Genomic DNA, 25,867 nt, shown 5'->3' with positions numbered 1-25,867 from the left:
GGGAGGGACGCTCCCCCGCCCCCGCAGCGGAACCCTCCGGGGAGCCGAGCTGGCTCGCGCGCGTGCATCCCGCACCAGCCTCCGGCCCCGGGCCCGGTCCGCGTCACACCGAGCCGCCGCCGCCACAGCAGCCGCAGCCACTCGGGAAGCCAGGCCCAGCCGGGGCCGCGGGAGGCGGGGGCGCCGGGGCCCTGGATGTCCCGCAGCGCGGCGGCCAGCGTGAGAAGGGTGGGAGGGAGGGAGGGAGGGGGGCTCGGGTCGGGGGCGGTGTCGCTGATGTGGCGGAGGGTGGGAGGCGGCCGCGGCGCCCGGATGGAGGGGAGATGCCAACACTGGAGAGGGGGGTCCTGGCTGGGGACCCAGGAACAGGCTCCCCCCCCAGCCAAAAACGGGGAGACGGGGGTAGGGGGGAGTCGGTTCCGGCACGGGCCAAGACCCTGGAAAGAGGGATCTTAGACATAAGAGACCCCCCCCCGACCGAGGACAGAGGTCCAGAAATTCTAGGGACAACTCCCTAAGCAAGGTTTTGGGGATAGGGTCTGGGACGCAACCCCCTCCCCCCTCCCCAATATCAAAACCATGGCCTCTGAAGCGATTCCAGACAATCCTCATCTTTCCTAGCCTGAGGGGGAATGTGAGCACAAACCTCAAAGACAAGGTCTTGGGGTGGGGGGCCTGGGTACCACTTAACCACCAAGCCGAGGATGGGGGTTGGGAGACATGTCAGATTCCAAGCAGTCTTCGCCCAGGCCTTAGAAGGAGGCACCCAGAACAGTCTTCCCACCCCTACCCTAGTCCTTGGGCGGGTCCCAGGCACATCCCCTCCTCAAAACAAGGTGCCCCCCCCCCCGCCGTGCCTGGAACTCCACCTTATTCCATCTCCACTGGAGTCAAACACAGAGGATTCAGACAACCCCCACCCCCACGCTTGGTCAAGGGTCTCAGGGCACAGGTCTCCTAGGCCACCCTCTTTGTCCCTAGGGCTGCCCAGCTGTCCGAAAGGCCCCACCCACAGACGGTACACAGCCGCCCCCCTCCTCCCAGACCTAGCCTCCCAGGCTCCAGGATACAGGCTGGGCTGGGGGCCACTCCCCAGAGACCCCATGCAGAGCTGCTTCAGTGACCAGCAGCTTTGTATATGGTACCTGAAGGGTGGGAGGGCAGGGAACAAGGGATGGGGACATACATGACTAGGAATGTGACCCCATGTTTGTGTATATGTGTGTGTGTGTGTGTGTGTGTGTACTAAAGCTGGTGACTGTGAGGAATCCTGCTTAGTATGTGTGCATGTTGTGGTGGTGGTAGGGGGTGTTTGTGGTGATCCTAGTATTTGTGAATGACAGCTGCTCCCTGTACAGAACCCTCTACTTGTGAGTCTGTGTTTGGGTGAGAGCATGGTTGTGGTTGTGTGGTTGTGTCTTGTGGCCCTGTGTTTTGTGTGCCTTGGTGTGTAACAACGATGTGGGTGATTGTGTGTGTTCAGTGGAGTTCTGTCTGTGAGGCCTTGTTTCATGTGTGACTCTCCTGGTGACTTGAAAATGTTGTATTTCTGTGTGTGTGACACACTGTTGTCTGTGTAAGTCTGGGTGTGTGGCTGCCATCATATCCGAAGTCACATCGTGCCTATGTGATGGAGGCTGTGTGTGTGTGTAAATGACTCTGCTTGTAGCTGCGTGTGTACTTACAGTCTCCTATGTGTGATTTGGGTTATGTATTTATTTAATCAAGTATGGCTCAAGCTCTGATATTGTTTGTGAGCTGGCTCAGGGACTTGGGGTGTGTGTTTGGGGTATGTGACCTGCTATGTCCTGGTGTAACCTGAATGGCTCTGTGTGTGTGTGTGTGTGTGTGTCCTGATCTGTGGGAATGTGCATGTCTGCAAAATGTAGCTCTGTGTGTATGTGAGCATGCTCATACATGTGCTGGATTACCTGAGTTTGAATCTCTGAGATTTGGTGAGGTGGTGACTGCCCATGACACTGCAAATAACTCTGTCTAGGACCGTGTAAAACAAGTTACAAATGCCACGCGTGGCCTACCTCGTTTCTTCTCTTTCGCCTTCCTCTTCGTCCTGTTCCTCCTCCTCTTCCTCTTCCTCCTTTTCCTCCTCCTCTTTCTCTTCCTTTTCCTTTTCTTTTCGCTCTTTTTTTTTTTTTTTCTTGTTGGTCGTGGGGCCTGAACTCTGGGCCTGGGCGCTGTCCCTCAGCTCTTCAGCTCAAGGCGAGAGCCCTACCACTTGAGCCACAGCGCCACTTTCAGTTTTCTGGTGGTTTATTGGAGATAAGAGTCTCCCCAGGCTGGCTTTGAACCATGATCCTCAGATCTCAGCCTCCTGAGTAGCTAGGATTGCAGGCATGAGCCACCAGCACCCTTTTGTTTTGTTTTGTTTTTGTTTTCAATTGGTTATAGGGCTTGAAATCGGGGCCTGGAGGCTGTCGCTGAGTTCTTTTGCTCAAGGCAAGCACTCTACTACTTTGAACCACAAGGTTACTTCCAGTTTTCTGGTGGTTAATTGGAAGTAAGAGTCTCACAGACTTTCCTGTACAGTCTGGCTTTGAAACCACCATCCTCAGATCTCAACCTCTTGAGTAGCTAGGATTACAGGCATGAGCCACCAGTGCCCAGATCTACATAGTTTCTTCTGTACACACACCCAACTGTGTACTTGTGTTATGGGCAATTGAGCTGTGTGCTAATGGCCCTATTAAGTGTGTAGGTGGGGCTGTGACTTTCCACCTGTCCATGTGAAGCTGTAATGACACATGACTTGTGCATTACCAGAAGAGGCTGTGTCTCTGTGTAAGAGGGTAACCTAGGAGAACATTGTAGGCACACTGACCATGGCGGAAGTCTGGGTATTGTGGACACTGATGCTGTGTGTATATGTGCACAGGACCCTTTCTGGAATGTGTTGGTTATGTGAGAGTGGCCTTTCTTAGGGATGTTTGTGTCTGGGTTGTATGCTGTGTCTTTCGTGTAGCTGCCTGTCTCTGTAATGATAGGCTACGGCCATTAGTACAGCATGTGGCTTGTGTGTAGAAAGAAGTGTCATGTAAGAGTGATTTGTCATGTGAATGATAGTGAGACCAAATGTGAGCACTTAGCTAAGTTTTCCTATCTCATAAAAGGTGTGCTGGTGGCCAGGTGCTAGTGGCTCATGCCTATGATCCTAAGAAGCTGAGATCTAAGTTCGAAGCCAGCCCGGCAGGAAGTCCATTAAGCTCTTTTTTTTGTTGGTCATGGGGCCTGAACTCTGGGCCTGGGTGCTGTCCCTCAGCTCTTCAGCTCAAGACTAGCTCTCTACCACTTGAGCCACAGCGCCACTTCCAGCTTTTTCTGCTTATGTGGTGTTGAGAAATCGAACCCAGGGCCTTATGCATGCAAGGCAAGCGCTCTACCACTGAGCCACCTTCTCAGCCCCTCCATTATACTCTTTTTTTTTTTTTTTGTCAGTCATGGGACTTGAACTCTGGGCCTGGGTGCTGTCCCTCAGTCTTCAGCTCAGGCTAGCCCTCTACCACTTGAGCCACAGCACCACTTCCAGTTTTCTGGTGGTTTATTGGAGATAAGAGTTTCATAGACTTTCTTGCCCGGGCTGGCTTTGAACCGCAATCTTCAGATCTCAGCCTCCTGAGTAGCTAGGATTAGAGGTGTGAGCCACCAGTGCCCAGCCCCATTAGACTCTTATCTCCAATTAACCACCTCCAAACTGGAAATGGCATTGTGGCTCAAGTGATAGAGGCTAGCCTTGAGCAGAAAAGCTTCGGGACAGAACCCACATCCTGAGTTCAAGCCCTATGACTGACCCCCCCCCAAAAAAAAGTATGCTGGTGTGACTGCCCAGGGTTGGGTTGGAAGGCTGTATGTGTGTGAGAGAGTTTTATGAAACCAAACACCTGTCTGTCAGGCATCCAGATGTTATTGTGTGGCCATGGAGCTGTGTGGGACAAGTGTGTACAGCTGTGATCATGACATTGCGTGTCTGGTGGATAACCTGATGGGTGAACTCTGATTGGATAGAATTCTGTCGGGCCTGGGATGTGGGTTTCCTGGGCGGGTGCCTGAGGAAACACAACTGTTGCTGGGTGTGGTTGGACATGTGTCGTCCTTGTGGCTATGCTTGGGCCCTGCTCTGTGTGTGTGGCTGAGAAAATGGGAGTGAACAAAGACCACTTGCTAGTATGACCAAGCTAGTGAGGTTGGGACAATCTCTGTAGATGTGGCCCAAATGCCCTGAAGAGAGCTCTGTATCTTCCTCCTGGCAACTGTAGGACTGTGAAGTGTAACCTGAAGTGTAACCTGAAGTGTGTTGTGTGGCTGTGATGGTATCTGTGTGTAACTAAGCATGCAGAGTTGTGACTGTTTGTGCTGGACAACTGTAGCCCTGAGATGGCTTCATATATGTAAATATATGTTAACCTGTAGCCTTGTGCATGTGTCATGACAAATCCATATCATTCCCTTGAGGACCTAGGGCCTCCTGAGGCCAGCGCATCCCTAACAATACCCCCCACACCTCAGTACACCTACTAGTTCCTAGGCCTGTAGAACCAGGTGGCTGGTCTCCCTGGTAACAGTTGCTATGGCAACCAGGGTTCTCACCAGGGAGCCTGAGATGGAGGGGGTTGGCTAAAGTCCAAAGGGGATGAAGTAGGGGAACTCAACCCCATCCCAAACAAACTTCTCACTTTCTCCTCCCTCCTTTGGGCAGGGCGGACCCAGGAGGCCTGAACAGCATTTGCCCCCAGCCCCTTGTGGGGCCCCGGGGCCTCCTGAGACCTTCAGGACGGAGTCGGGTGAGTGACCTGTTGGGGTCCAACAGAGGCTGGGTAGGTGCATCAAAGGCCCTGAGTTCACAGATACACACCAAAGTCCTCACAACTCTCAGTGGTTGTGTACAGGATCACACCATTACAGATTCATACATTCTTTACATAGCCATAGACTTAGTCACACACACACACACACACACACACACACACACACAGATGATTGTTTCAGCTCCATGCATACTTACCGATGAGTGACAGGCATACTTGAAGATGTGCTAAGTAACTATTCCTTCATATTGCACATGGGTTCACATGGATGGATTGTACACACATTCCCTAGACTCACCAGGAACCACAGGCACACTCAACACTGCACAAGCCAGGTTGGTACCATACACCTGTAATCCAGTACTCAGGAGGCTGAAGCAAGAGGATGGTAAATTCAGGTCAGCCTGGGCTACACAGTGAGACCCTGTCAAAAACAAAAAACCTGGGCACCAATGTCTCACATCTGTAATCCTACCCACTCAGGAGGCTGAGAGCTAAAGATTTCAGTTCAGAGCCATCTTGGGCAGAAAAGTGTGCAAGATTCATATCTCTCATTAATGAGCAAAAAGGCAGACTGGGAGCATAGTTCAAATAGTGGGCACCACCTGTAAGAGAAAAACCAAGCAAGAGCTCAAGGCCCTAAATTCAAGCCTTGGTACCGGTATAAACACACACATATATATATACACTCTTACCTCTGACATCACAAGCACAGCCCTTCTACGCCCCCTGAATCCCACACCAGAATCCCGTGCCCCTGACCCATTCAACTTCCAACTCCTGGGGCTTTTCATCAGTGCACCTTCAACCCAAATACTTCTAAAGCCCCTGACTGTGTGACCCCTGACCCCTGTATGCCCTCTGATCCTAGTGTCCTCCAGTGTCTGACTTCCTTCCCTTCCATTGGACCTTCAGGCTTCTTGTACTCTCATCCCAGCTTCCAAACCCCTAAAGCCGTGAATCATGACCTTCACCCCTACCCCAAACTGCCCTATTCCTTCGTCCCTTGTTTCTGAGCCCCTTGGGTGCCACACTCCAGCTCCCCGGCCCTCCCCCGTGTCCCTTTCCTGGACTGTGGGTTCATGTCCTCTCACCCTGTGACCCCCCCGACCCTGAAACCCCACTTCCATGTCAACTGACCCCCGCCCTTGCCCCACTCTGCTGTCCTGTGTCACTAGACGGGGCGGGCACCATGAACAAGTTACGGCAGAGCCTGCGGCGGAGGAAACCAGCCTACGTTCCCGAAGCATCGCGCCCGCACCAGTGGCAGGCGGACGAAGATGCTGTGCGCAAGGGCACCTGCAGCTTCCCGGTCAGGGTGAGTGGGCGGGGCATAAGGCGGTGGGCGAGGTGGGTGGGGCATGTGACTGGGCCAGATGTGATGTGGTGGGCGGGGCATAAGGCGATGGGAGGAGCATGATGAACAAGGCAAGTGGTAATAGGAATGGTATAAGGTAGTGGGGGCCGGGCACGTGGTGGTGGGCAGGGCCTGTTGTGATGGGGGGGGAGAAATGGGTGGTGGTGGGAGGGGCATACAGCCCTGGGACTGGTGTGATATGATAGGATGTGCAGTGGTGGGTGGGGCATAAAGTGATAGGCGGGGCGTGAGGCCATGAGAGGGCCCTGATAGGTGGGGCAGGAGAGACATAAGGCGGTGAGGGGGAGTGGGGGGGTGGCTGTGCAGCAATGGGCGGAGCCACCTGCTGGGTCCTGCCAGTCTCCATACCAGGCCCGGTGCTGTGAGCAGAGGCTTTCTGTTCTTAAAAAGCTATGGCCTGGGCTGGGAAGGTGGCTCAGTGGTAGAGAGCTTGCCTTGCATGCCTGAGGCCCTGCGTTCGATTCCTCAGCACCACATAAACAAAAAGAAAAAAGCTGGAAGTGGCACTGTGGCTCAAGTGGTAGAGTGCTAGCCTTGAGCTGAAGAGCTGAGGGACAGCGCCCAGGCCCAGAGTTCAGGCCCCACGACCGGACCAAAAAAAAAAAAAAAAAAAGCTATGGCCTGGGGCTGGGAAGGTGGCTCAGTGGTAGAGTGCTTGTCTTGCATGCATGAGGCCCTGGGTTCGATTCCTCAGCACCACATAAGCAGAAAAAAAAGCTGGAAGTGGCGCTGTGGCTCAAGTGGTAGAGTGCTAGCCTTGAGCTAAAGAGCTTGGGGGCCCAGAGTTCAAAGCCCACGACCAACCCCCCCCCAAAAAAAAAAAGCTATGGAGCCTGTTGAAGTTGACATAAAGACCAGGACAAGTTAATTTGTACCGGGAAAATAGCACCTGGAGGGTGTCCTGCTTGGTGTTGGGGGAGAGAAGGTCACGCTGGAAAATATTGGTAGCATTCAAAAAGCCCTTGTCTGTTAAGGGGGTTTTGCTTTAAGACAGCTAGAACTCTGTACAACGTACTTTGTTGTGCTTTTCCCATGGGCCTTGCTGTGGAGCTCAGCCCTTTCGTGGCTGGGGGGCTCAGGCTAGTTCTTCTGCCTAATTTTCCCTTCCCCTAAGTGTGAGGGAAAGGGAGGAAGGGAAGACAGCCAGTGGAGGATATGCTGTTGAATTACAGCTCTGGGCAGCCAAGCTCCATTCCACCTCCCATCAGTCCTTGCCAGGGCAGAGGGCGGGGGACTGGCTCTGGCTCTCTCTACCTGTGGTCCCAGGAAGCAGAGCAGCCTGGTGTAGCCTTCAGCCAGTTCCCTCAGCCACAAGAATGCAAACCCAGCACCATCGTTAAGCAGCAGTTAAGGCCCCAGGACAGACCAGCACAAAAACACCAAACAAAAAACACTTCAATCCACACCTGTGTTTCCTCAGCTGCACATCTGGGCTGGGAAATGCACTGCACACCTCAACTTGCATTGAGGTGGTGCAGAATGAACGCATTCCCGTCTCTGATGGGCCTGGCATGGTGCCGGGTGTATGGCATCTGGGTAGTGAACCCAGGAAAGGCTCCCAGGTGCTTATTATTTCCTGTCTCTCCATCCCCATCTCCACTCAAGTACCTGGGCCATGTGGAGGTGGAGGAGTCCCGAGGCATGCACGTGTGTGAAGATGCTGTGAAGAAGCTGAAGGCGGTGAGTTGAGGGGGGCCGCTGGAGCCAGGGAGGAGGTGAGGCCAGCCTGGCACAGGCGGCCCTGACCAGGCCCCTCTGTGCCCTGCCCCCTCCCCCAGATGGGCCGGAAGTCCGTCAAGTCGGTCCTGTGGGTGTCTGCTGATGGGCTCCGAGTAGTGGATGACAAGACCAAGGTAGGAGGCCCCCTCCTCCCACCCTGCTCCAATCAGGCCAAGGATACCTGGCCACACCCCCCTGGGACCTTCCCGACCCTCCTCTCCCACAGGGCTCTTGTAGACTGTGCCATGTGTTCCTGTAAAGGCTGCAGCTCGCTGCACAGTCCTAATTCAGAAATGAGGGCTGCAGTTATTTGTGAGTTGGTATAGAGTGGGTGAGAGCACGAACTGGAGCAGCCGCCTCAGCACGGATCCCAGCCACCCCCTCACCAGCTGGGGCGGGAGGGTGGGGGGAGCCTGGCCAGGAGATTCACCCCTTCCGGGCTTCAGTGGCCTCTTCTTAAAAAAAAAAAAAAGGGAGGGGGGTTTTGAGAGATCCAGTAGAGAGAAAGTCTGTAAAACCTGTCTAAACACTGGCCACAGTCAGGTGAGCATGAGGGTACACGCCTGTAATCCCAGCGCTCAGGAGAGAAGGTTCACGCTGTGCACGTGCTTCCTTCTAGGACCTGCTGGTGGATCAAACCATCGAGAAAGTCTCCTTCTGCGCTCCTGACCGCAACCTGGACAAGGCATTCTCCTACATCTGCCGGGACGGCACCACTCGCCGCTGGATCTGCCACTGCTTCCTGGCGCTCAAGGACTCCGTGAGTGTCATCCAAACCGTCCGCGCAGACCCTGATGCTCTCCCCACTCAAGTGTTTCCCACACCTTTCCCTTCTTATTTCCCAGTCTCCCAATGCATGCTGGGCTTGGGAGTGCATACCTGTCAGCTCCGCGATCAGGAAGTTGAGGCTGGAGGACCCTCCGTTTGAGGCTAGCCAGGACTATGTAGTAAGGCCTTGTGTCAGAGAGAGAAAGCGAGAGAGAGAGCCCAATCCTAATAACTCTGAGCCCCCAAAATTAGTCAGTACCCCCAATCTGCCCACTTACACATGTAACTTGAACTGACAGAAGAGTGGAAACCACATTTATATTGATTGAGTCTCTTGTAAATGGCGCTAGCAAGGGTTGATATGGGCATGCTGGCGCCTGGGACAGCTGCTCTTCGCTGAACTCAGCAGAGTACACAAGGGCGGAGTCAGTTTGCTATTGCTGGGTCACAAAGCAACCCTAAATTTTGTAGTTTGAAATTGAAATCACGGCCTTTTTGGGAAGGCCAGCTGCACGACTCTGGCTCCAGGATGTCTCCCGCCATTGCTAGCCTCTGGGCTGATGACGTCAGGAGACTGGCCAGATGTCTTCCTGTGGCGGTAGGATCTCCCCAGGGCGTCTTTCCAATGTGGAAGCTTCTAGAGAACTTAGGCTCAAGGAAGAAAGTGCCAAATGTGGCGGTGCGCATCTACAATCCCAGCTGCTCTAGAGATAGGAGGATTACAGTTCAAGGGTAACTGAGCAAAAGTACAAGACCTGATCTGAAAAATAATGAAAGTCAAAGGGGCCGGGGGGTGTGGTTCAAGTGATAGAACACCTGCCTAGCAAGCAAAGGTGCTAAGTTCAAACTCCAGTACCTCTCCTAGCCCCACTCCCCCCAAAAAAGAGATGAAGGTAGGGGGGCCGGGAGAAAGCTGCATTGCGGTTTGGGACTGGCTATCACCCAGCATGGCTACTATGGTACTGTGTTTGTTCCAGGAGAGGACCAAGACTCCAACAGGGGTGGGGGGGTTGGAACGTTCTAGAAGAGCACATGTGGGCCAGAAATTTGTTGTGGCTATTTCTGGAAGATCTGTTGGCGCATGGCAGGGGGTGTGGATTTGGTGTCTAGCCACCCGGCTGTGTGGGCCCAGTGCCATGACCCCCTCTGGGGAGAAGGGGGGGCTCCTCAGGGGTCACAGGAGGGCTCATTGTACTCCCACCCAGCACGGTCTCTCGAGGCCCAGAGTGACTCAGTGGATGGAAATATTTAGGGAAGAGAAGCAAACCAAACCGTGAGAGAATCAAGGCTCGGGAAGACCGAGGAGCAGTAGGTAATTGCTTTCTCAAATCTGAGCTTCAGGGTTAAAATACTCGTGGAATTCCTAGGATTCCTCAAATGTAACCTTGTTCATTTTAAGTGACTTTCACACAAAATTAGTTATCTTAGCCAAGTGTGGTTGGTGGCGCACGCCTGTAATCCCAGCACTTGGGAGGCTGAGATAGATCATGAATCCCAGGCTGGCCAGAGTGGTAGAGTGCATCCCTAGGAAGCGTTGAGTGCCTGAGTTCGAACTCCAGGACCACCAAAACAGAAATAAATAGCAAAGGATGGTTTTTGTTTTTCAGTCAATCATGGGTCTTGGGCCTGGGCACTATCCCTGAGCTCTTTTGCTCAAGGCTAGTGCTGTATCATTTAGAATCACAGCCCTACTTCTGGTTTTCTGGTGGTTAATTGGAGGTAAGAGTCTCACAGACTTTCCTGCTGAGTCTGACTTTAAACTGGGATCCCCAGATCTCAGCCTCCTGAGCGGCTAGGATTTCAGGCATAAGTCACCAGCACCCAGCCAGAAGACTTAAAAATATACAATTTTATAATTATTAAGGTAATGTACGAGGGGCTACCATTGCATAAGTCAGGTAATGGGTATATTTCTTCTTTTGGACAATGTCATACCTTCCTTCAAAACTCTTGAAGAAAATACCACCGACAAAATATTAGAGATGCTGGGGACAGATGGCTCACACAGGGGGCGGAGATCTGAGGATCACCGTTTGAAGCCATCCCAGGCAGGAAAGTCTATGAGACTTTTTTTTGGGGGGGGGATCCAGTCGTGGGGCCTGAACTCTGGGCCTGGGCGCTGTCTCTCAGCTCTTCAGCTCAGGGCTAGCGCTCTACCACTTGAGCCACAGCGCCACTTCCACTTCTGGCTTTTTCTGCTTATGTAGTGCTGAGGAATCAAACCCAGAGCCTCAGGCATGCAAGGCAAGCGCTCTACCACTGAGCCACCTTCCCAGCCCTCTATGATACTCTTATCTCCAGTGAACCACCAGAAAGGCCAGAAGTGGAACTGTGACTCAAGTGATAAAGAGTGCCATCCTTGAGCAAAAGAACACCACAGGGACAGCCAGCCAGGCCCTAAGTTCAAGACCCGGGACCAGCAAGTACACACAAAGACACAAATTAAGACAGAAATATGTGTAATACAGTGACCTTTGGTGCATTCAAAATGACAACTAACTGTCATTTCTCTGATTCCACAACATTCCCACCACCCTACGGAGGCCCCTATACCCATGAAGTTGCCTGCCCTGTCCCCTCCCCACCCCGAACCCTGGCCAGCAGCTACTCTGCCTTCTTCAGGGATCTGCCTGTTGTGAATGAGACAGAATCATATGTCTGCCTTCCTTCACTGGCCATGATGTTTCCTACCCTCAGGTGTTAGAGCTGAATTTCTTTTTCTGGCCATTCCTGGGGCTTGAACTCAGGGCCTAGGCACTGTCCCTGAGCTTCTTTTACTCAAGGCTAGCACTCTACCACCTGCGCCACAGCACCACTTCTGGCCTTTTCCATGTATGTGGTACTGAGGAATTGAACCCAGGGCTTCATGCATGCGAGGCGAGCACTCTACCACTAAGCCACATTCCCAGCCCTGCATTCTTTTTTTTATAGCCAAGTAATATTCCACTGTGTGGATTCTTCAATTGATTAATACTATTCTGCCCCTCCATTGATGGATATTTGGGTTGTTTTCGCCTTTGGGAGTTTTTTACTTTATGGAGGTATGTTTGCCTGTGTTTAGTTTGTTTTGTTTGTGCTGGGCCTTGAATTCAGAGCTTCAACCTCTTGCTTAGCTTTTTTTTTTTTTTTGGTCAGTAATGGGCCTGAACTCCAGGCCTGCACATTATCCCTCAGCTCTTCAGCTCAAGGCTAGTACTCTTATCTCTTGAGTCACAGCACCACTTCTGGCTTTTTCTGCATATGTAGTGCTGCGGAATCAAACCCAGGGCCTCTTGCATGCAAGGCAAGCACTCTACCACTGAGCCACCTTCCCAGCCCCAGCTTTTTTGCTTTTTTATTTTTTAAATCATGGCTTAGCTCTATCACTTGAGCTATACTTGTAATTCTAGCTTTTTGCTGGTTAATTGGAAGTAAGAATCCCACAGACTTTCCTGCCTGGGCTGGGCTGGCTTTGAACCATGACCCACAGATCCCAGCCTCCTGAGTAGCTAGGATTACAGGTTTGAGTTACCAGAACCTGGCTTTGAGGGTTTTGTTTTTTTTTCTTGATCGTAGGGCTTGAACTCCAGGCCTAGGCACTGTCCCTCAGCTCTTTGCTCAAGGCTAGCACTCTATCATTTAGAGTCACAGCGCCACTTCCAGTTTTCTGGTGGTTCATTTGAGATAAGAGTCTCACAGACTTGCTGCCTGGGCTGGCCATGATCCTCAGATCTCAGCCTCCTCAGTAGCTAGGATTAAAGACATGAACCACCAGAGCCTGGCGTTGAGTTATTTTTTTAAGATAAGATTTCAATGTGTATCTCAGGCTGGGCTGAAACTTGCTATATAGTCCAGGTTAGCCTTGAACTTGAAATCCTCCTGCCTCAGCTTCCAGAGTGCTGGGATTACAGGCCTGTGTCACCAGGCTGGGCTTTAGGTTACATTCTGTATGTGGGGTGTGAGTGGGGGGGGGGGAGGTAGTCCAACTCTCCAAGAATGCAGGTATTGATTTTTGAGGAGTTGTCTTTCCCCGTGGAGCCCTGTGGACCTCCTTATTGAGGACAGTGGAGGCTGAGAGTGGAGGTTGATTTCTTTGCTCTCAGCTCTGTTTGCACTGCTGTGTGTGTGTGTGTGTGTGTGTGTGTGTGTGTGTGAGCATGCATGCATGCGTGTCCCTGAGCCAGTGCCATGCTGTTTTGATTAATGTCGCTGCATAGTTAAGTTTTGAAATCAGCAAATGTGATGATTCTCCTTCTGTATTTTCTTTTTCTTTCAGAGTTGTTTGGGCTATTCTGGATTTCTTTGGAACTCCAGATGAATCTTAGTGTTGGCTCATTTCGGCAAAGAGTACAATTGGGGGTTCTGATAGTTGGTTAAATCTGTAAATTACTCCGGGACATACAGCCATCTTAACCATAAATTAAGTCTTCCAATCTTTGTGTGTGTGTGTGAGAGATGTGTGTGCATGCGTGTGTGTGAGCACAAGTCCTGGGGCTTGAACTCAAGTCCTGGACACTGTCCCTGAGCTTTTTTTTTTTTTTAAAACTCGTGGCTAGCACTCTGTCACTTATGCCACAGCTATACTTCCAGCTTTTTGGCGGTTAATTGGAGTCTCACAGACTTTCCTGCCTGGTCTGGCCTCAAACTTCAGTCCTCAAATCTCAGCCTCCTGAGTAGCTAGGATTATAGGCATGAGCCACTTGCCTAGCTCCTAGAATTTGTGTCTGGCATGTTTCACTCCAGCTGCTATTTGATTTATGATGGAGATTTTGTTGTTCTGTTTGTTGGGGTTTGCTTTTGAGCCAGGATCTTGGTTTTTCTGCCCAGGTTGGCCTTGAACTGCTGGCTCAAGACATAGTCCTGTCTCCGCCTCTGGAGTAGCTGAGACTATGATTACACACACACACACATACCCATGCTGGGGATGAGCTCAGGGCCTTTGCACATGCTGGGTCATCTCCCTAATGCAGAGCCACACCCCACCCCAGGAGCTGCACTTGTCACCCTAGCCTACAGTACTGATGAACTACCCAGGCCCCGAGAGGTGCAGGAACGCTTTTGGGAGCCCCACACCCAGAACTGGGTCCGCGCCCTGACATCTCTGACAGACACCCCCCCCCATGTGCATGTACAGGGAGAGCGGCTGAGCCACGCCGTGGGCTGCGCGTTCGCGGCCTGCCTGGAGCGGAAGCAGCGGAGGGAGAAGGAGTGCGGCGTGACGGCGGCCTTCGACCCCAGCCGCACCAGCTTTGCCCGCGAGGGCTCCTTCCGCCTGTCGGGTGGCGGGCGGCCCGCCGAGCGCGACGCCTCGGACAAGAAGAAAGGTGGGTGCTGCCTGGAGAGGGGAGGGGTGCTGCTGAAGTCGGGACCCTGCTTGGGAACAGCACTAGAGGCTCCTGTTGGTCAGCCTCACGTCTCGGCCTCAAGAGTAGCTAGAGAAGTGTGTATATGTGTGCCAGTCCTGGGGCTTGAACTCAGGGGCCCTGGACACTGGCTAGCGCTCTACCACTTGAGCCACAGCTCTACTTTCAGCTTTTTTGATGGTTAATTAGAATTGAGTCTCACAGCTCTCTGCCCAGGGCTGGCTTCAAACCGCAACCTCAGATCTCAGCCTCGTGAGTAGCTGGGATTACAGGCATGAGCCACCAGTGCCTGGCTTTCCCCTGCTTTTTTTTTTTTTCCCCCAGTCCTGGGGCTTGAACTCAGGGCCTGGGTACTGTCCTTGAGCTTCTTTTGCTCAAGGCTAGCACTCTACTACTTGAGCCACAGCACCACTTCTGGCCTTTTCTGTGTATGTGGTACTGAGGAATCGAGCCCAGGGCTTCATGCATGTGAGGCGAGCACTCTACCACTAAGCCACCTTCCCAGCCTTCCCCTGCTTCTTAAGCCTGAGTGTGGAGAACTGGCTTTCCCAGCAGTCAGAAGATAGTCTCAGTATGCAGGAGCCCAGTCTGAGGCACTGGAACAATCTAGAAAGCTAAAAGGGTATAGCTGTGCCAAGCCAGGTGTAGGACAGAGGAAGAACACTGATATCATTGAGGTGGGAAGGATGATGAAAAAGGGGAGAGGAAGCTGGCCACCACTAACTCATACCTGCAATCCTGGCTACTTGGGAGGCTGAGATGGGGAGGATTGTGGTTTGAGATCAGTGTAGGGTACCCTTTTCTCAACCAATAGCTGGGTACAGTAGTGCACACCTGTGATCCCAGCCAGCAGGAGGCTGAGGTTGGGAGACTTAGGTGGGGGATGTGCGATGTCACCTGACCATCTCTCATGTCTTTAGCAGAGGCAGTGGCTGCTCCGGCTGTGGCCCCTGGCCCTGCCCAGCCTGGACATGTGTCCCCAACCCCCGCCACCACATCCCCCGGTGAGAAAGGGGAGGCAGGCACCCCAGTGGCCGCAGGCACCACGGCAGCCGCCATCCCCCGGCGCCATGCCCCTCTGGAGCAGCTGGTCCGCCAGGGTTCCTTTCGAGGGTTTCCAGCTCTCAGCCAGAAGAACTCTCCTTTCAAACGGCAGCTGAGCCTGCGGCTGAATGAGCTGCCATCCACTCTGCAGCGCCGGACTGACTTCCAGGTGAAGGGCACAGGTGAGCCCGGGCCCAGGGGGAGCACTGATGTGGGCAAGGAAAGAGGAAGATGGTTCACACCGTGTGATTGATGAGCACTGTCTGCTGGGAGCAAAGGCTAGATGGGTGGGACATATCATGATCAATTGATAATGTCTGCAGAGAATAAGGAATTGGAGGAAGGGTATGAAGAGCTGGGAGTGGATGGCATGCCTGTAATCCCAGCACTCAGGAGGCCAAAGCAGGAAAATCATGAGTTTGAGACCAGTCTGGGTTGCATAGTGAGGAAGGAAGGAAGGGAGGGAGGAAGGAAGGAAAAAAGGAAGGAAGGAAAGAGGACATAAAGGAAATGAGTGACATAATACATCCGGGAAATAAGTCTTCCTCGCACAAGGGAAAGAAGAAAAGCAGCATATATGCTCTTGGGAAGGAAAAGAGCCCGGATCTCCAAGGACCTGTTCACTGATCTCTGCCTTTACCTTTTTCCAGTGCCCGAGATGGAGCCGCCAGGTGCCAGCGACAGTGACAGCATCAATGCTCTGTGCACACAGATCAGCTCTTCTTTTGCCAGCGCTGCTGCCCCCACATCAGGACCACCGCCTGCCGCAGCAGGTACAGCAGCCCCTCACTGGGCACACACCCTCCAGGGCACCTTCCTACAGCCCCTTCCCCATTTACGGCCTCCTTGGACAACCTGGGAATTTTGTTTTGTTTTGTTTTGTTGGTCCGGTCGTGGGGCCTGAACTCTGGGCCTGGGCGCTGTCCCTCAGCTCTTCAGCTCAAGGCTAGCACTCTACCACTTGAGCCACAGCGCCACTTCCAGCTTTTTACTTTTTGCTTATGTGGTGCTGAGGAATCAAACGCAGGGCCTCAGGCACTCTACCACTGAGCCACCTTCCCAGCCCAGCCTGGGAATTTTGGATGGCTTAGAGTGAGAACCATGGATCATCCTAGAGCCATGGGACCATCTTAGAGCCATAGAATTATCTAGAGCCAGGAGATCACCTGGGAACCGTGGGGTTACCTTGGAACCATGGATTACTTTAGAACTATGGGATTATCTTAGAAGCTTGGGATCATCTTAGAACCGTGGGGCACCTTAGAACTATGGGATCATCTTAGATCATGAGTCGTGTTAGAACCATAGGATTATCTTAGAACCCTGGGATTATCATAGCATCATGGTTCATTTAGAACCGTGGGATCACCTTAGAACCATGAGATCATCTTAGGACTGGCAAAAAAAAAAAAAAAAACAGATCTATGCAGTCCTACAATCTTTTTTTGTTAGTGGTGGTTGTGGGGCTTGAACTCAGGGCCTCGGTGCTGTCCCTGAGCCTCTTTGTGCTCAAGGCTAGCACTCTACCACTTGAGCCAGTGCCACTTCTGCTTTTTGAGTGATTCTTTGGAGGTAAAGAGTCTCATGGGGACTTTTCTGCCTGGGGTGGCTTCAAACCATGGTCCTCAGATCTCAGCCTCCTGAGTAGCTAGGGTTAACAGGCATGAGCCACCAGCACCTGGCAATCCTAGGGTCTTAAAATGCTAGAATCAGAGGTGAGGCAGCTCCAGAGCCGCCCCCCTGATGCCCAGCCATCCACACTCCCAGCTTGGCACTGCCCCATGCCCTTTCACCCACCTTCTCTGCTCTCGCAGGATCGTCTGCCTGGGGTGAGCCCGCAGTGCCCCCTGCAGCTACCTTCCAGCCTGGACACAAACGGACACCATCAGAGGCTGAACGATGGCTGGAGGAAGTGTCTCAGGTGGCAAAAGCTCAGCAGCAGCAGCAGCAGCAGCAGCAGCAGCAAGCCACCTCGGTGCCCACCGTGCCCCCTGCCCTACAGCCCTTCCCTGCCCCCGTGGGGCCCTTCGACACCACACCCGCCCAGGTGGCGGTGTTCCTGCCACCCCCCCACATGCAGCCTCCCCCATTTGTACCTGCCTACCCCGGCCTAGGCTACCCCCCCATGCCCCGGGTGCCCGTGGTGGGCATTACCCCCTCACAGATGGTGGCCAACGCTTTCTGCTCAGCTGCCCAGCTCCAGCCTCAGCCCGCCACCTTACTTGGCAAAGCTGGGGCCTTCCCACCCTCGGCCACCCCCAGTGTCCCTGGGGGCCAGGCCCGGCCACGCCCCAATGGAGCCCCCTGGCCTCCAGAGCCAGCCCCTGCCCCAGCCCCTGAGTTGGACCCCTTCGAGGCCCAGTGGGCAGCGTTAGAAGGCAAACCTTCCACCGAGAGGCCCCCCAACCCCTTTTCGGGAGACCTGCAGAAGACCTTCGAGATTGAACTGTAGCCCCAGCTGCCCTGCCCACCCTGACGCTCTAGGCGTGCCATGCCTGGGAGTGGGGACCCAGCCTCCCTCCCTTAAGACTGCGCCCCTCAGTGCCCCCCTCTAAGCCCTTCTCTCCACCACCCCTCAGAAACCACTACAGAACCAATATCGTGATGCCCAGGTTGCGACAGGATGGAATTCAGGGACCGACCCAGCCTGGACTGAAGCTGGCAATGCCCCGCCCCAGCCCTTCTCCCCTTCCTCTCCCCCCACCCCCCACCACCTTCAGTTCAAGCTACATTTCCCAGTTTCTCTTGTTGCCCTTCCAACTTGCCAGTGTCGGGCAGGATAGAGGAAGGGCTACCCACCTAGGGGCCCTCCTGGGCCCACCCAAGTCTGGTTATCTCCTCTCCCCCCCTAAACACAGCACAAGCTAAGGGCTCCCCTATGCCCACGCTGCGTTCACTGCCAATGCTGTGCCCACCCCACTGCCTTCCCTCACCACTCGGGGCTCTTTATCATCTGGGGACCAAGGTCTCATGGGGCAGGGGCCAGGTCGGGGGCCCAGGAGGTGGGGAGGGGGGAGAGGAGATGCTCAGTTACCTCATGTGGGTGCCCGCTGGGGAGGGGAGGGGGTCCCAGAATAAGAGGATGGGGTGCCTGGCGGGTACTTTTCTATCTTTTATTTCCAGATTTTTTTTTTGTATCTAAACTTGCAGATTTGTACTATACAAGGACAGCCAATAAAGGAAGACTGTACTGGTAGCCATGGGCACGCCTGCAGGGGGTGGGGTGGTGGGGCTTTCCTGAGTCATGGGGAGACAGGTGGGAGGAGGAGGGACTCCCTGAGCCCTACCTGTGAGTCATGGCTGGGGCTCAGCTCCTGCCATGTGGGCAACTGCAGGGAGCCTGACGTTAATCACCCCACTTCTATTATTAGCAGACTTGGGATGAGGAAAATAAGAAGGGCAGGTTCTAAAGTACCTCTGATCCCTTTCAACTTTGAGAACAAGTAGCTTCTTCTATAGCTGGGGCCAAGCTCAACAAAGACCCCCCCGCCAGCCACAAATGCTGCGGGTCTCTCAATTCAGGCCACGCACTTCCCACCTGATGTGGCCACAAGCTCCAAAAGCTCTCTTAGGATTTAATATATAGCCTGAGGCCTAGTGCCTGCAGCTCACGCCTGTACTCCTAATCACTCAGGAGGCTGAAATAGGAGGATCGTGTTCCAAGTCCCCCTCTACCCCTCAGAGATAAGCCCCATGGACTCATCCTCAAGTCTCTGCCCACACACCTGCACCCAGCCTGGCCGGCACTGAGTTCAACCATCTTGTAAAGCCTGTCTCCGTTGAACCAACTCTTTGACCCTTAAGGCCGGAAGCACCCCCTCTGCTCCCTGAGCCCCAGGCACCGGGGACAGGCCCAGCCATCAGGGACAGTGGCAGGCCAGGCCTCTGCTGGCCTAGATAACGAAGCTGCTTCTCCCCTGGGCCCAGCGCCCGGAGAGCAGGTGGGAAAGGGAGCCATCTCTCCAGCTCCTGCGGGGAGTGGGGGGGTCTCCAGATCTCCCCTGTCAGGTCCTGGATGGAAACAAAAGTGAGGAGGTGGTGGTCTCCAGCCCCCCACTTCTTGCTCCCAGAATCAGCGCAGGAACTCTGGAATAAAGCCCCCCAGCCCCCAGCATTGAGGTCATTTCGGAGGAACTGGCCTGCACCCCCCCTCTCTGGCCCTACGGGAAGCCCCGGCCCCTCTGAAGCCATTCCCCACGCCCAGCGCCTCTGCTCTCCCCAGCTCCTTTCCTGGCCTTGTCTTCCCCCCTTCCTCCTGTGATTCCAGTCATGTCTGGGAAGCTCCGCCCACTGCAAGGCCCGGATGCCCGGGCTGCTGCTGCTGCTGCTGCTGCTGCTGCTGCTCCACATGCGCCCACCAGCCACTCTGGCTGGAAGATCGAGACCAGCCAGAGCGAATGCCGACGAGGTCACGTGGACCCCGGGACTCGGCAGCACGGTGGGACAGCGCCACCTGCTGGCTGGGGAGGGGGGCGGCTCGTGGTCCAGGACAGTGAAACGCTGTGGCACAGCGCCCCCTGCTGGCTGAGGCCGCGCAGTACCTGCCGGTCCCCACTGGGGCCCTGCCCAAAGGAGAGACAAGGAAGACAGAACACACACACACACACAGAGGAACAGTAGGCTGGGAATGTGGCTTAGCGATAGAGGGCTTGCCTAGCATGCAGGAAGCCCTGGATTCATTACACAGAAAAAGCCAGAAGTGGTGCTGTGGCTCAAGTGGTAGAGCACTGGCCTTGAGCTCAGGAGCTGAGGGACAGAGCCCAGGTCCAGAGTTCAGGCCCCACGACCAGTAAAAAAAAAAAAAAAAAAAGAAGAAAGGGGCTGGGAAGGTGGCTCAGTGGTAGAGCGCTTGCCTTGCATGCCTGAGGCCCTGGGTTCGATTCCTCAGCACCACATAAGCAAAAAGAAAAAAGCCAGAAGTGGAGCTATGGCTCAAGTGGTAGAGCGCTAGCCTTGAGTTGAAGAGCTGAGGGACAGCACCCAGGCCCAGAGTTCAGGCCCCACGACCAGACACCCCCCCCCCAAAAAAAAAGAAAGAAGAAAGGAAAGAAGAAGAAAGAAAAGGAAAGAAGAGGAGGAGGAGGAAGCACCCAGGCCCTGATTTCAAGCCTCAGTACTAGCACACACACACAAAAAAAGTTATCCTAGCCAGGCACAGGTGGCTCATGCCTGTAATCCTAGCTACTCAGGAGGCTGAGATCTGAGGATCTCAGTTTAAAGCCAGCCTGAGCAGGAAAGTCCATGAGACCCTTATCTCCAATGAACCACCAGAAAACCTGAAGTAGTGCTGTGGCTCAAGTGGTAGAGCACTATCCCTTTTTTGAGGGGGGAGAGGGGGGTCTGGTCGTGGGCCTCAACTCTGGGCCTGGGCGCTGTCCCTCAGCTCTTCAGCTCAAGGCCAGTGCTCTACCACTTGAACCACAGCACTACTGGCTTTTTTTTTTCCTGCTTATGTGTTGCTGAGGAATCGAACCCAGGGCCTCATGCATGCAAGGCAAGTGCTCTACCACTGAGCCACCTTCCCAGCCCTAGAGCACTATCCTTGAGCTAAAGAGCTGAGGGACAGCGCTAGGCCCAGAGTGCAAGCCTCACAATTGACAAAAAAAAAAAAAAAGTTATCCTTCAAGGCCCGGTGCAGCCCCTCCCTCCTCTAGAAAGCTCTCCCCACTCCTCAATTTGTACCAACAGCCTCTTTGTGAGTGTGAGTGTGCCAGTCCTATGGTTTGAACTCAAGGGACAAAAGACTGGGAGGGGATTTCCCCTTAGTTGTTTTTTTTTGTACTCAAGACTAGCGCTCTACCACTTGAACCATAGCCCTACTTCTGGTTAATTGAAGATAAGAGTCTCATAGACTTTACTTGCTGGGCTGACTTCAAAACCAGATCCTCCGATCTCAGCCTCCTAAGTTGCTGGCATTACAGGAATGAGCCACCAGCAGCTAAAAGGAGAGAGGGACAGCAGAAAGAGAGAGAGAGGTGAGATAGAGAAGAGAGACAGACAAAAAGAGACTGACAGAGAGGAGAAAGAGAGAAAGAGAAGCTGAGTCATGCTTGCAGCAGGCAGTACTGCAGTCTTCCCTCTGTCTGAGGAGAGCGCAGCTGCCGGGCGCTGGCAGGTTAGCAAGCCATCCTCACCCTTTGGCGCCTGAATGGCACCCCTGGGACTCCCAGGCCGCCTGTTGGGGCTTTATTTATAATGGGAGGAAACTGGGAGCAGCTTCAGCCCCTGGTGATGAGACCATTCTGAGTAAACAGAATGGAAACATTAGAATCAGTGTTTACACAGAGACATTTTAACTTAGGAACTACTTACATTTTAAGAAGGCGAAAACACAGGCTGTGTAAACAATTTGCTCACCCAGTTATGTAAAACACAGAGAGAGAGAAAGAGAGAGAGCTCACATAGAAGAAGCTGCAAAACAATAATACAACAGTCTTAAGCAAACTTACACACACCCTTCACCCACCTTCAGAAATCATCCAGAGTTTTAATATTTGTGCCTCCCCCTATTTTCTGTCTTCCTTTTTGTTTGTTGTTGTTGGCTGTGAGGCTTAAACTCAAGTCCTGGATGCTGTCCCTGAGTTCTTTTGCTCAAGGCTAGAGCTCTATTACTTTGAGCCACAGCACCACTTCTGTTTTCTAGTGATTCACTGGAGATGAGTCTCATGGACTTACTTACCCAGGGTTGGCTTTGAACCATGATCCTCAGATCTCTGCCTCCTGAGTAGCTAGGATTACAGATGTGAGCCACGATTGCCCCAGAAAACATTATTGTTGTTGTTGTTATTGTTATTATTATTATTTTGCCAGTTCTGGGGCTTGAACTCAGGGCCTAGGCACTGTCGCTGAGCTTCTTTTGCTCAAGGTTAGCCACTTGAGCTGCAGGGCCACTTCCAGCTTTTTTTGTTCATGTGGTACTGAGGAATAGAACCCAGGGCTTTATGCATACTAGACAAGCACTCTACCACTAAGCCACATTCCCAGACCCTTTATTATTATTATTTTTTGTCAGTTGTGGGGCTTGAACTCAGGGCCTGGGCACTGTCCCTGATCTTTTTCACTCAAGGCTAGAGCTCTACTACTTTGAGCCACAGCACCACTCCATTTTTCTGTTTTCTTTTTGTTGGTCGTGGGGCTTGAACTCTGGGCCTGGGCGCTGTCCCTCAGCTCTTCAGCTCAAGGCTAGCGCTCTACCACTTGAGCCACAGCGCCACTTCCGGCTTTTTTCTTTTTGCTTATGTGGTGCTGAGGAATTGAACCCAGGGCCTCAGGCATGCAAGGCAAGCGCTCTACCACTGAGCCACCTTCCCAGCCCCAAGTATTATTATTTCTTCAAAATTTGAACTTGGATCCTTTGGGGTAAGCTACAATAGAGTGATACTTTATATAAATCATCTCGAGGTTTTGTTTTTCCTTGTGGAGGAGAAAAATTGGAAGGAAGAAAGGAGACAAGGAAAGAATCAGAAGAGAGACCACCCCTGGAAAGCTTAGGGAGCAGCCTGTAAAGTCCCTCTCTGCTAATCAGACCTTAGCATTAGATAGGGGTGTTACAGAAGTGTCCTCCCATTTGGCTTCAGCCCCTTAAGGAAGCCCAGCCCCCACACTGTCTCAGAAACCCGACAAGTGCTCAGGCTGCCCCAGCACCCTTGCACAGTCTCTGGTCTGCCGCTTGCCTTGAAGGCCCAGCTAAGCTCGGGAAAGGCCAGTAGGTCTTCCGAGATAGAAACTTGTTTTTACTTTTTGTGCAACCCTGGGGCCTTGAACTCAACCTAGGCACTATCCATGAGCTTTTATGCTCAAGGCTAATGATCTACCACTGGAGCTACAGCTCTGCTTCAGGCTTGTTGGTGATATATTAGAGATCACAGTGTCATGGACTTTCCTTCCCTGTCTGGCTTTAAACTGAGTAGCTAGTATTACAGGTGTGATCCATGCATGGTATGCAGCTTAGAACTGCTTTTTATTGAAGTAGATGCACACGTGAGTAGCAGCATAAACTATGAGTGTAAGAGCTGGGTGGACAGTCACCAGCTGAACCAACTTGTGTTCCCAGCTCCCACATCAGGACATCTCCATCCCCCAAAGTCCCCTCCTGGATCCTTTCAGTCCTCTCCCCCTCCCTCTTTCCCAAGATCATTTTCCAAAGAAAGGCTGGTATGGGAGTGAATGCCTGTAATCCCAGCACTTAGGAAGTTGAGGCAGAAAGAGAGAGAGTTCTCCTGTGGGGAGAAAGAAGAGAAGGGAAGAGAAGAGGGGAGGAAGGAAGGGGAGAGCAGGAGGGTAGGAGAAGGGAGGGAAGGGAAAGGGAGGAGAGGGAGAATCAAACTTTTCTCCACAGCTATAACAAAGTACTCAACATAGATCTGCTGTGTAGTTCAGTGGTAGAGCTCTTATCAAGCAGCCTCAGGCCCTGAGTGCCATCCTCAGCCCATGAGGTTGTATGTGGAGAAGGAAGGCTTGTTTAGGTCATAGTTTGGGAGGTTCAGGGCCTGGCATTGACCCCATGCTTGGCTCCATGAGGGCTTCATGTCAGGAACTTGCTGGAAAAGGAAAGATCCCATGGGTAGGCAGGAAGCCAGGGCCCAGGGAGGTGCCGGCCTTGCTCTTTTTTAACTGCTCTCTCGGGAGAGATAATCTAGTCCCACTAGCCCTGCCTTCAAGTCCTCCATGGGCGGTGTCTCTGTGTTCCAGTCACCTCCTGCTGGGATCTGTGCCTTCTTCCATCCCCAAGCTTCCAACAAGTAAATCTTCAGGGACAAGCTTTATCCAAACCATAATATTCCGGATTAAAAAATATATTTTGCACATGTGTGTGTGTGTTTGTGCGCGCGCCAGTACTGAGGCTTAAACTCAAAGCCTGAGTACTGCCTGTAAGCTTTTATACTCAAGGTTGGTGCTGTGTCACTTGAGCCAGACTTTCCCTTTCTGGCTTTTTTGCTGGCTATTTGGAAGTAAAAGTCTCAAGGATTTTCCTGCCCTGGCTGGCTTTGAACCTTGATCCTCAGATCTCAGATTCCTGAGTAGCTAGGATGACAGGCCTGTCTCTGACTTCCTTTTTTTTTTTTGTCAGTCGTGGGGCTTGAACTCAGGGCCTGGCAGCTGTCTCTGAGCCTCTTTGTGCTCAAGGTTAGTACTCTACCACTTGAGCCACAGTGCTACTTCTCTTTTTTGAGTGGTTAATTGGAGGTCAGAGTCTCACAGGAACTTTTCTGCCCTGGCCGCCTTCAAACTGCAATCCTCAGATCTCAGCTTCCTGCATAGCTAAGACAACAGGCCTGAGCCACCATACCAGTGATGATAATGATGACCAAACAAGTATCAGCCACTAGGGGGTGTGCCCAGCCTGGGCTGCACCAGCTCATGGTGACCACCAGGGGCCGCTGCGGGGCTTGTCCCGCGGGCCCAGTGACCGGCTGGACTATTTCTCTTTGGACATTCCAGAGGGGAACTGGTGGATCCTAGACAGTGTTGCCAAAAAGCCCAAGGCCAAGGCTGGGGCCTAATGCAGGGGACATAGGCAGGAGGAAATTTAGATGCTTGGTGCAATTTCCAGACTGCACAGGAGGTAAGGGATCTCAGCAGCTAGCCGCCCCACCCCCACCCTGACCTCCTTGAGGTTGAAATCTGACCTCAAAGTTTTCCAAACCTGTGTACCACCCCTGCCTCCCTGCCTGTCCCCTGCTTCCAGAACAGCTACACAGCCAGGTGATCGGGGAGGAAGTCTGGGAATGAGATGCTACAGGAGCTCTCAGGAAGAGAGTGGAAATGTTTAGAAATTGCTTGCCACATTTGTATTCTTTTCTTCTATGGATGTCTTAACAACACAGATTGATAGGTGTGGCATACACCTCCTCCCCCTGGAGTTCTGTAAAAGCAAGGGCCTGGGATTTCTTTTATCTCTTTCTTGGGTCATACAGTATTGGTGTGTGAGAGCCTGAGCTTTTTCCCTCAGGCCTGGCATTCTTTCACTTGAGCGACACCTTCACTTCTGGCTTTTTGGTGATTAATGGAAATAAAAGTCTCATGGACTATCCTGCCTGGGCTGGCTTTGTACCATGATCCTCAGCTCTTAGCCCCCTAAGCGGCTATGGACTGCCGGTGTGAACCTCTGGCTCCCAGCAACATTAAGGATTTAAACTCAGGACCTCATGCTTGCATAAGGGATGAAGGGAGAGAAGGGGAGAGAGGTAAAGGATAAGCAGGAAGAGGAAAGGTGCAGGAGGAGAAATAAAGGCAAGCAGGGCTGAGAATGTGGCTTAGTGATAGAGCGTTTGCCTAGCATGCATGAAGCCCTGGGTTCGATTCCTTAGTACCACATAAGCAGAAAAAGCCAGAAGTGTCGCTATGGTTCAAGTAGTAGAGCCCGAGCCTTGAGCAAAAGCCTCAAGGACACTGCCCAGGCCCTGAGCTCAAGCCCCAGGACTGGCCAAGAAATAAAGGCAAGCAGGAACAAAAAGATACAAAATAGGTGGTTTTAATTGACGATTTCATAAAAGAGGATCAAGGGATGGCCAGGTCCAGGGAGTTGTGGGAGGGGCCGGACGGCAGGGGCCTACTCCTGACAGTACATTATCAGTGCACCCTGAATTCTAGCCCACAACAGGTGCAGGCTCAGGCCCGGGGCAGGGCAAGCACACTGAGCAGGCAGTGGCATGCGCGCTAACCCAGGGGACGCGCAGGCGCACTGGGTGGGTGGTCGAGGGAGCTCAGGCTACGGGGCGCGCGCAGGCAGGCGTACTAGGCAGGCCTTGGCGGGCGCGGGCGCGCTCAGGCCCCGGGCTGCGCAGGCGCGCACG

General features: G+C 53.0%; 1 protein-coding gene across 2 annotated transcripts; it reads left to right on the top strand.

The window, feature by feature from the left end:
- Positions 1-23: 23 nt before the first annotated feature.
- Positions 24-17,722, top strand: Numbl (numb homolog (Drosophila)-like). 2 transcript variants are annotated; one of them, XM_013032711.1, is made up of 10 exons: positions 24-219; positions 4,712-4,796; positions 5,999-6,138; positions 7,804-7,878; positions 7,977-8,051; positions 8,537-8,677; positions 13,799-13,988; positions 14,948-15,253; positions 15,722-15,844; positions 16,886-17,722. In XM_013032711.1, exons 1-10 carry the CDS (start codon positions 196-198, stop codon positions 17,521-17,523), a joined length of 1,797 nt encoding a protein of 598 aa, XP_012888165.1. In that variant the 5' UTR covers positions 24-195; the 3' UTR covers positions 17,524-17,722. The 2 variants fall into 2 exon arrangements, with proteins under 2 accessions (XP_012888165.1, XP_012888166.1); XM_013032712.1 differs by lacking the exon at positions 4,712-4,796 and having other exon boundaries at positions 34-219.
- Positions 17,723-25,867: the final 8,145 nt, after the last annotated feature.

Source organism: Dipodomys ordii, unplaced genomic scaffold, assembly GCF_000151885.1.
Source record: "Dipodomys ordii isolate 6190 unplaced genomic scaffold, Dord_2.0 Scaffold156, whole genome shotgun sequence".
Lineage (NCBI taxonomy): Eukaryota > Metazoa > Chordata > Mammalia > Rodentia > Heteromyidae > Dipodomys > Dipodomys ordii.
Note: the sequence above shows the minus strand (reverse complement) of the source record. Positions and strands in the feature narration are given on the sequence as shown.

Excerpts from the sequence above, each read along its gene's own strand:
- Numbl (XM_013032711.1), top strand. The coding sequence starts at position 196 with ATGTCCCGCAGCGCGGCGGCCAGC. Across the intron at positions 6,139-7,803 it reads CCTGCAGCTTCCCGGTCAGG|TACCTGGGCCATGTGGAGGT; the intron begins GTGAGTGGGCGG and ends TCTCCACTCAAG. Across the intron at positions 15,845-16,885 it reads ACCACCGCCTGCCGCAGCAG|GATCGTCTGCCTGGGGTGAG; the intron begins GTACAGCAGCCC and ends CTGCTCTCGCAG.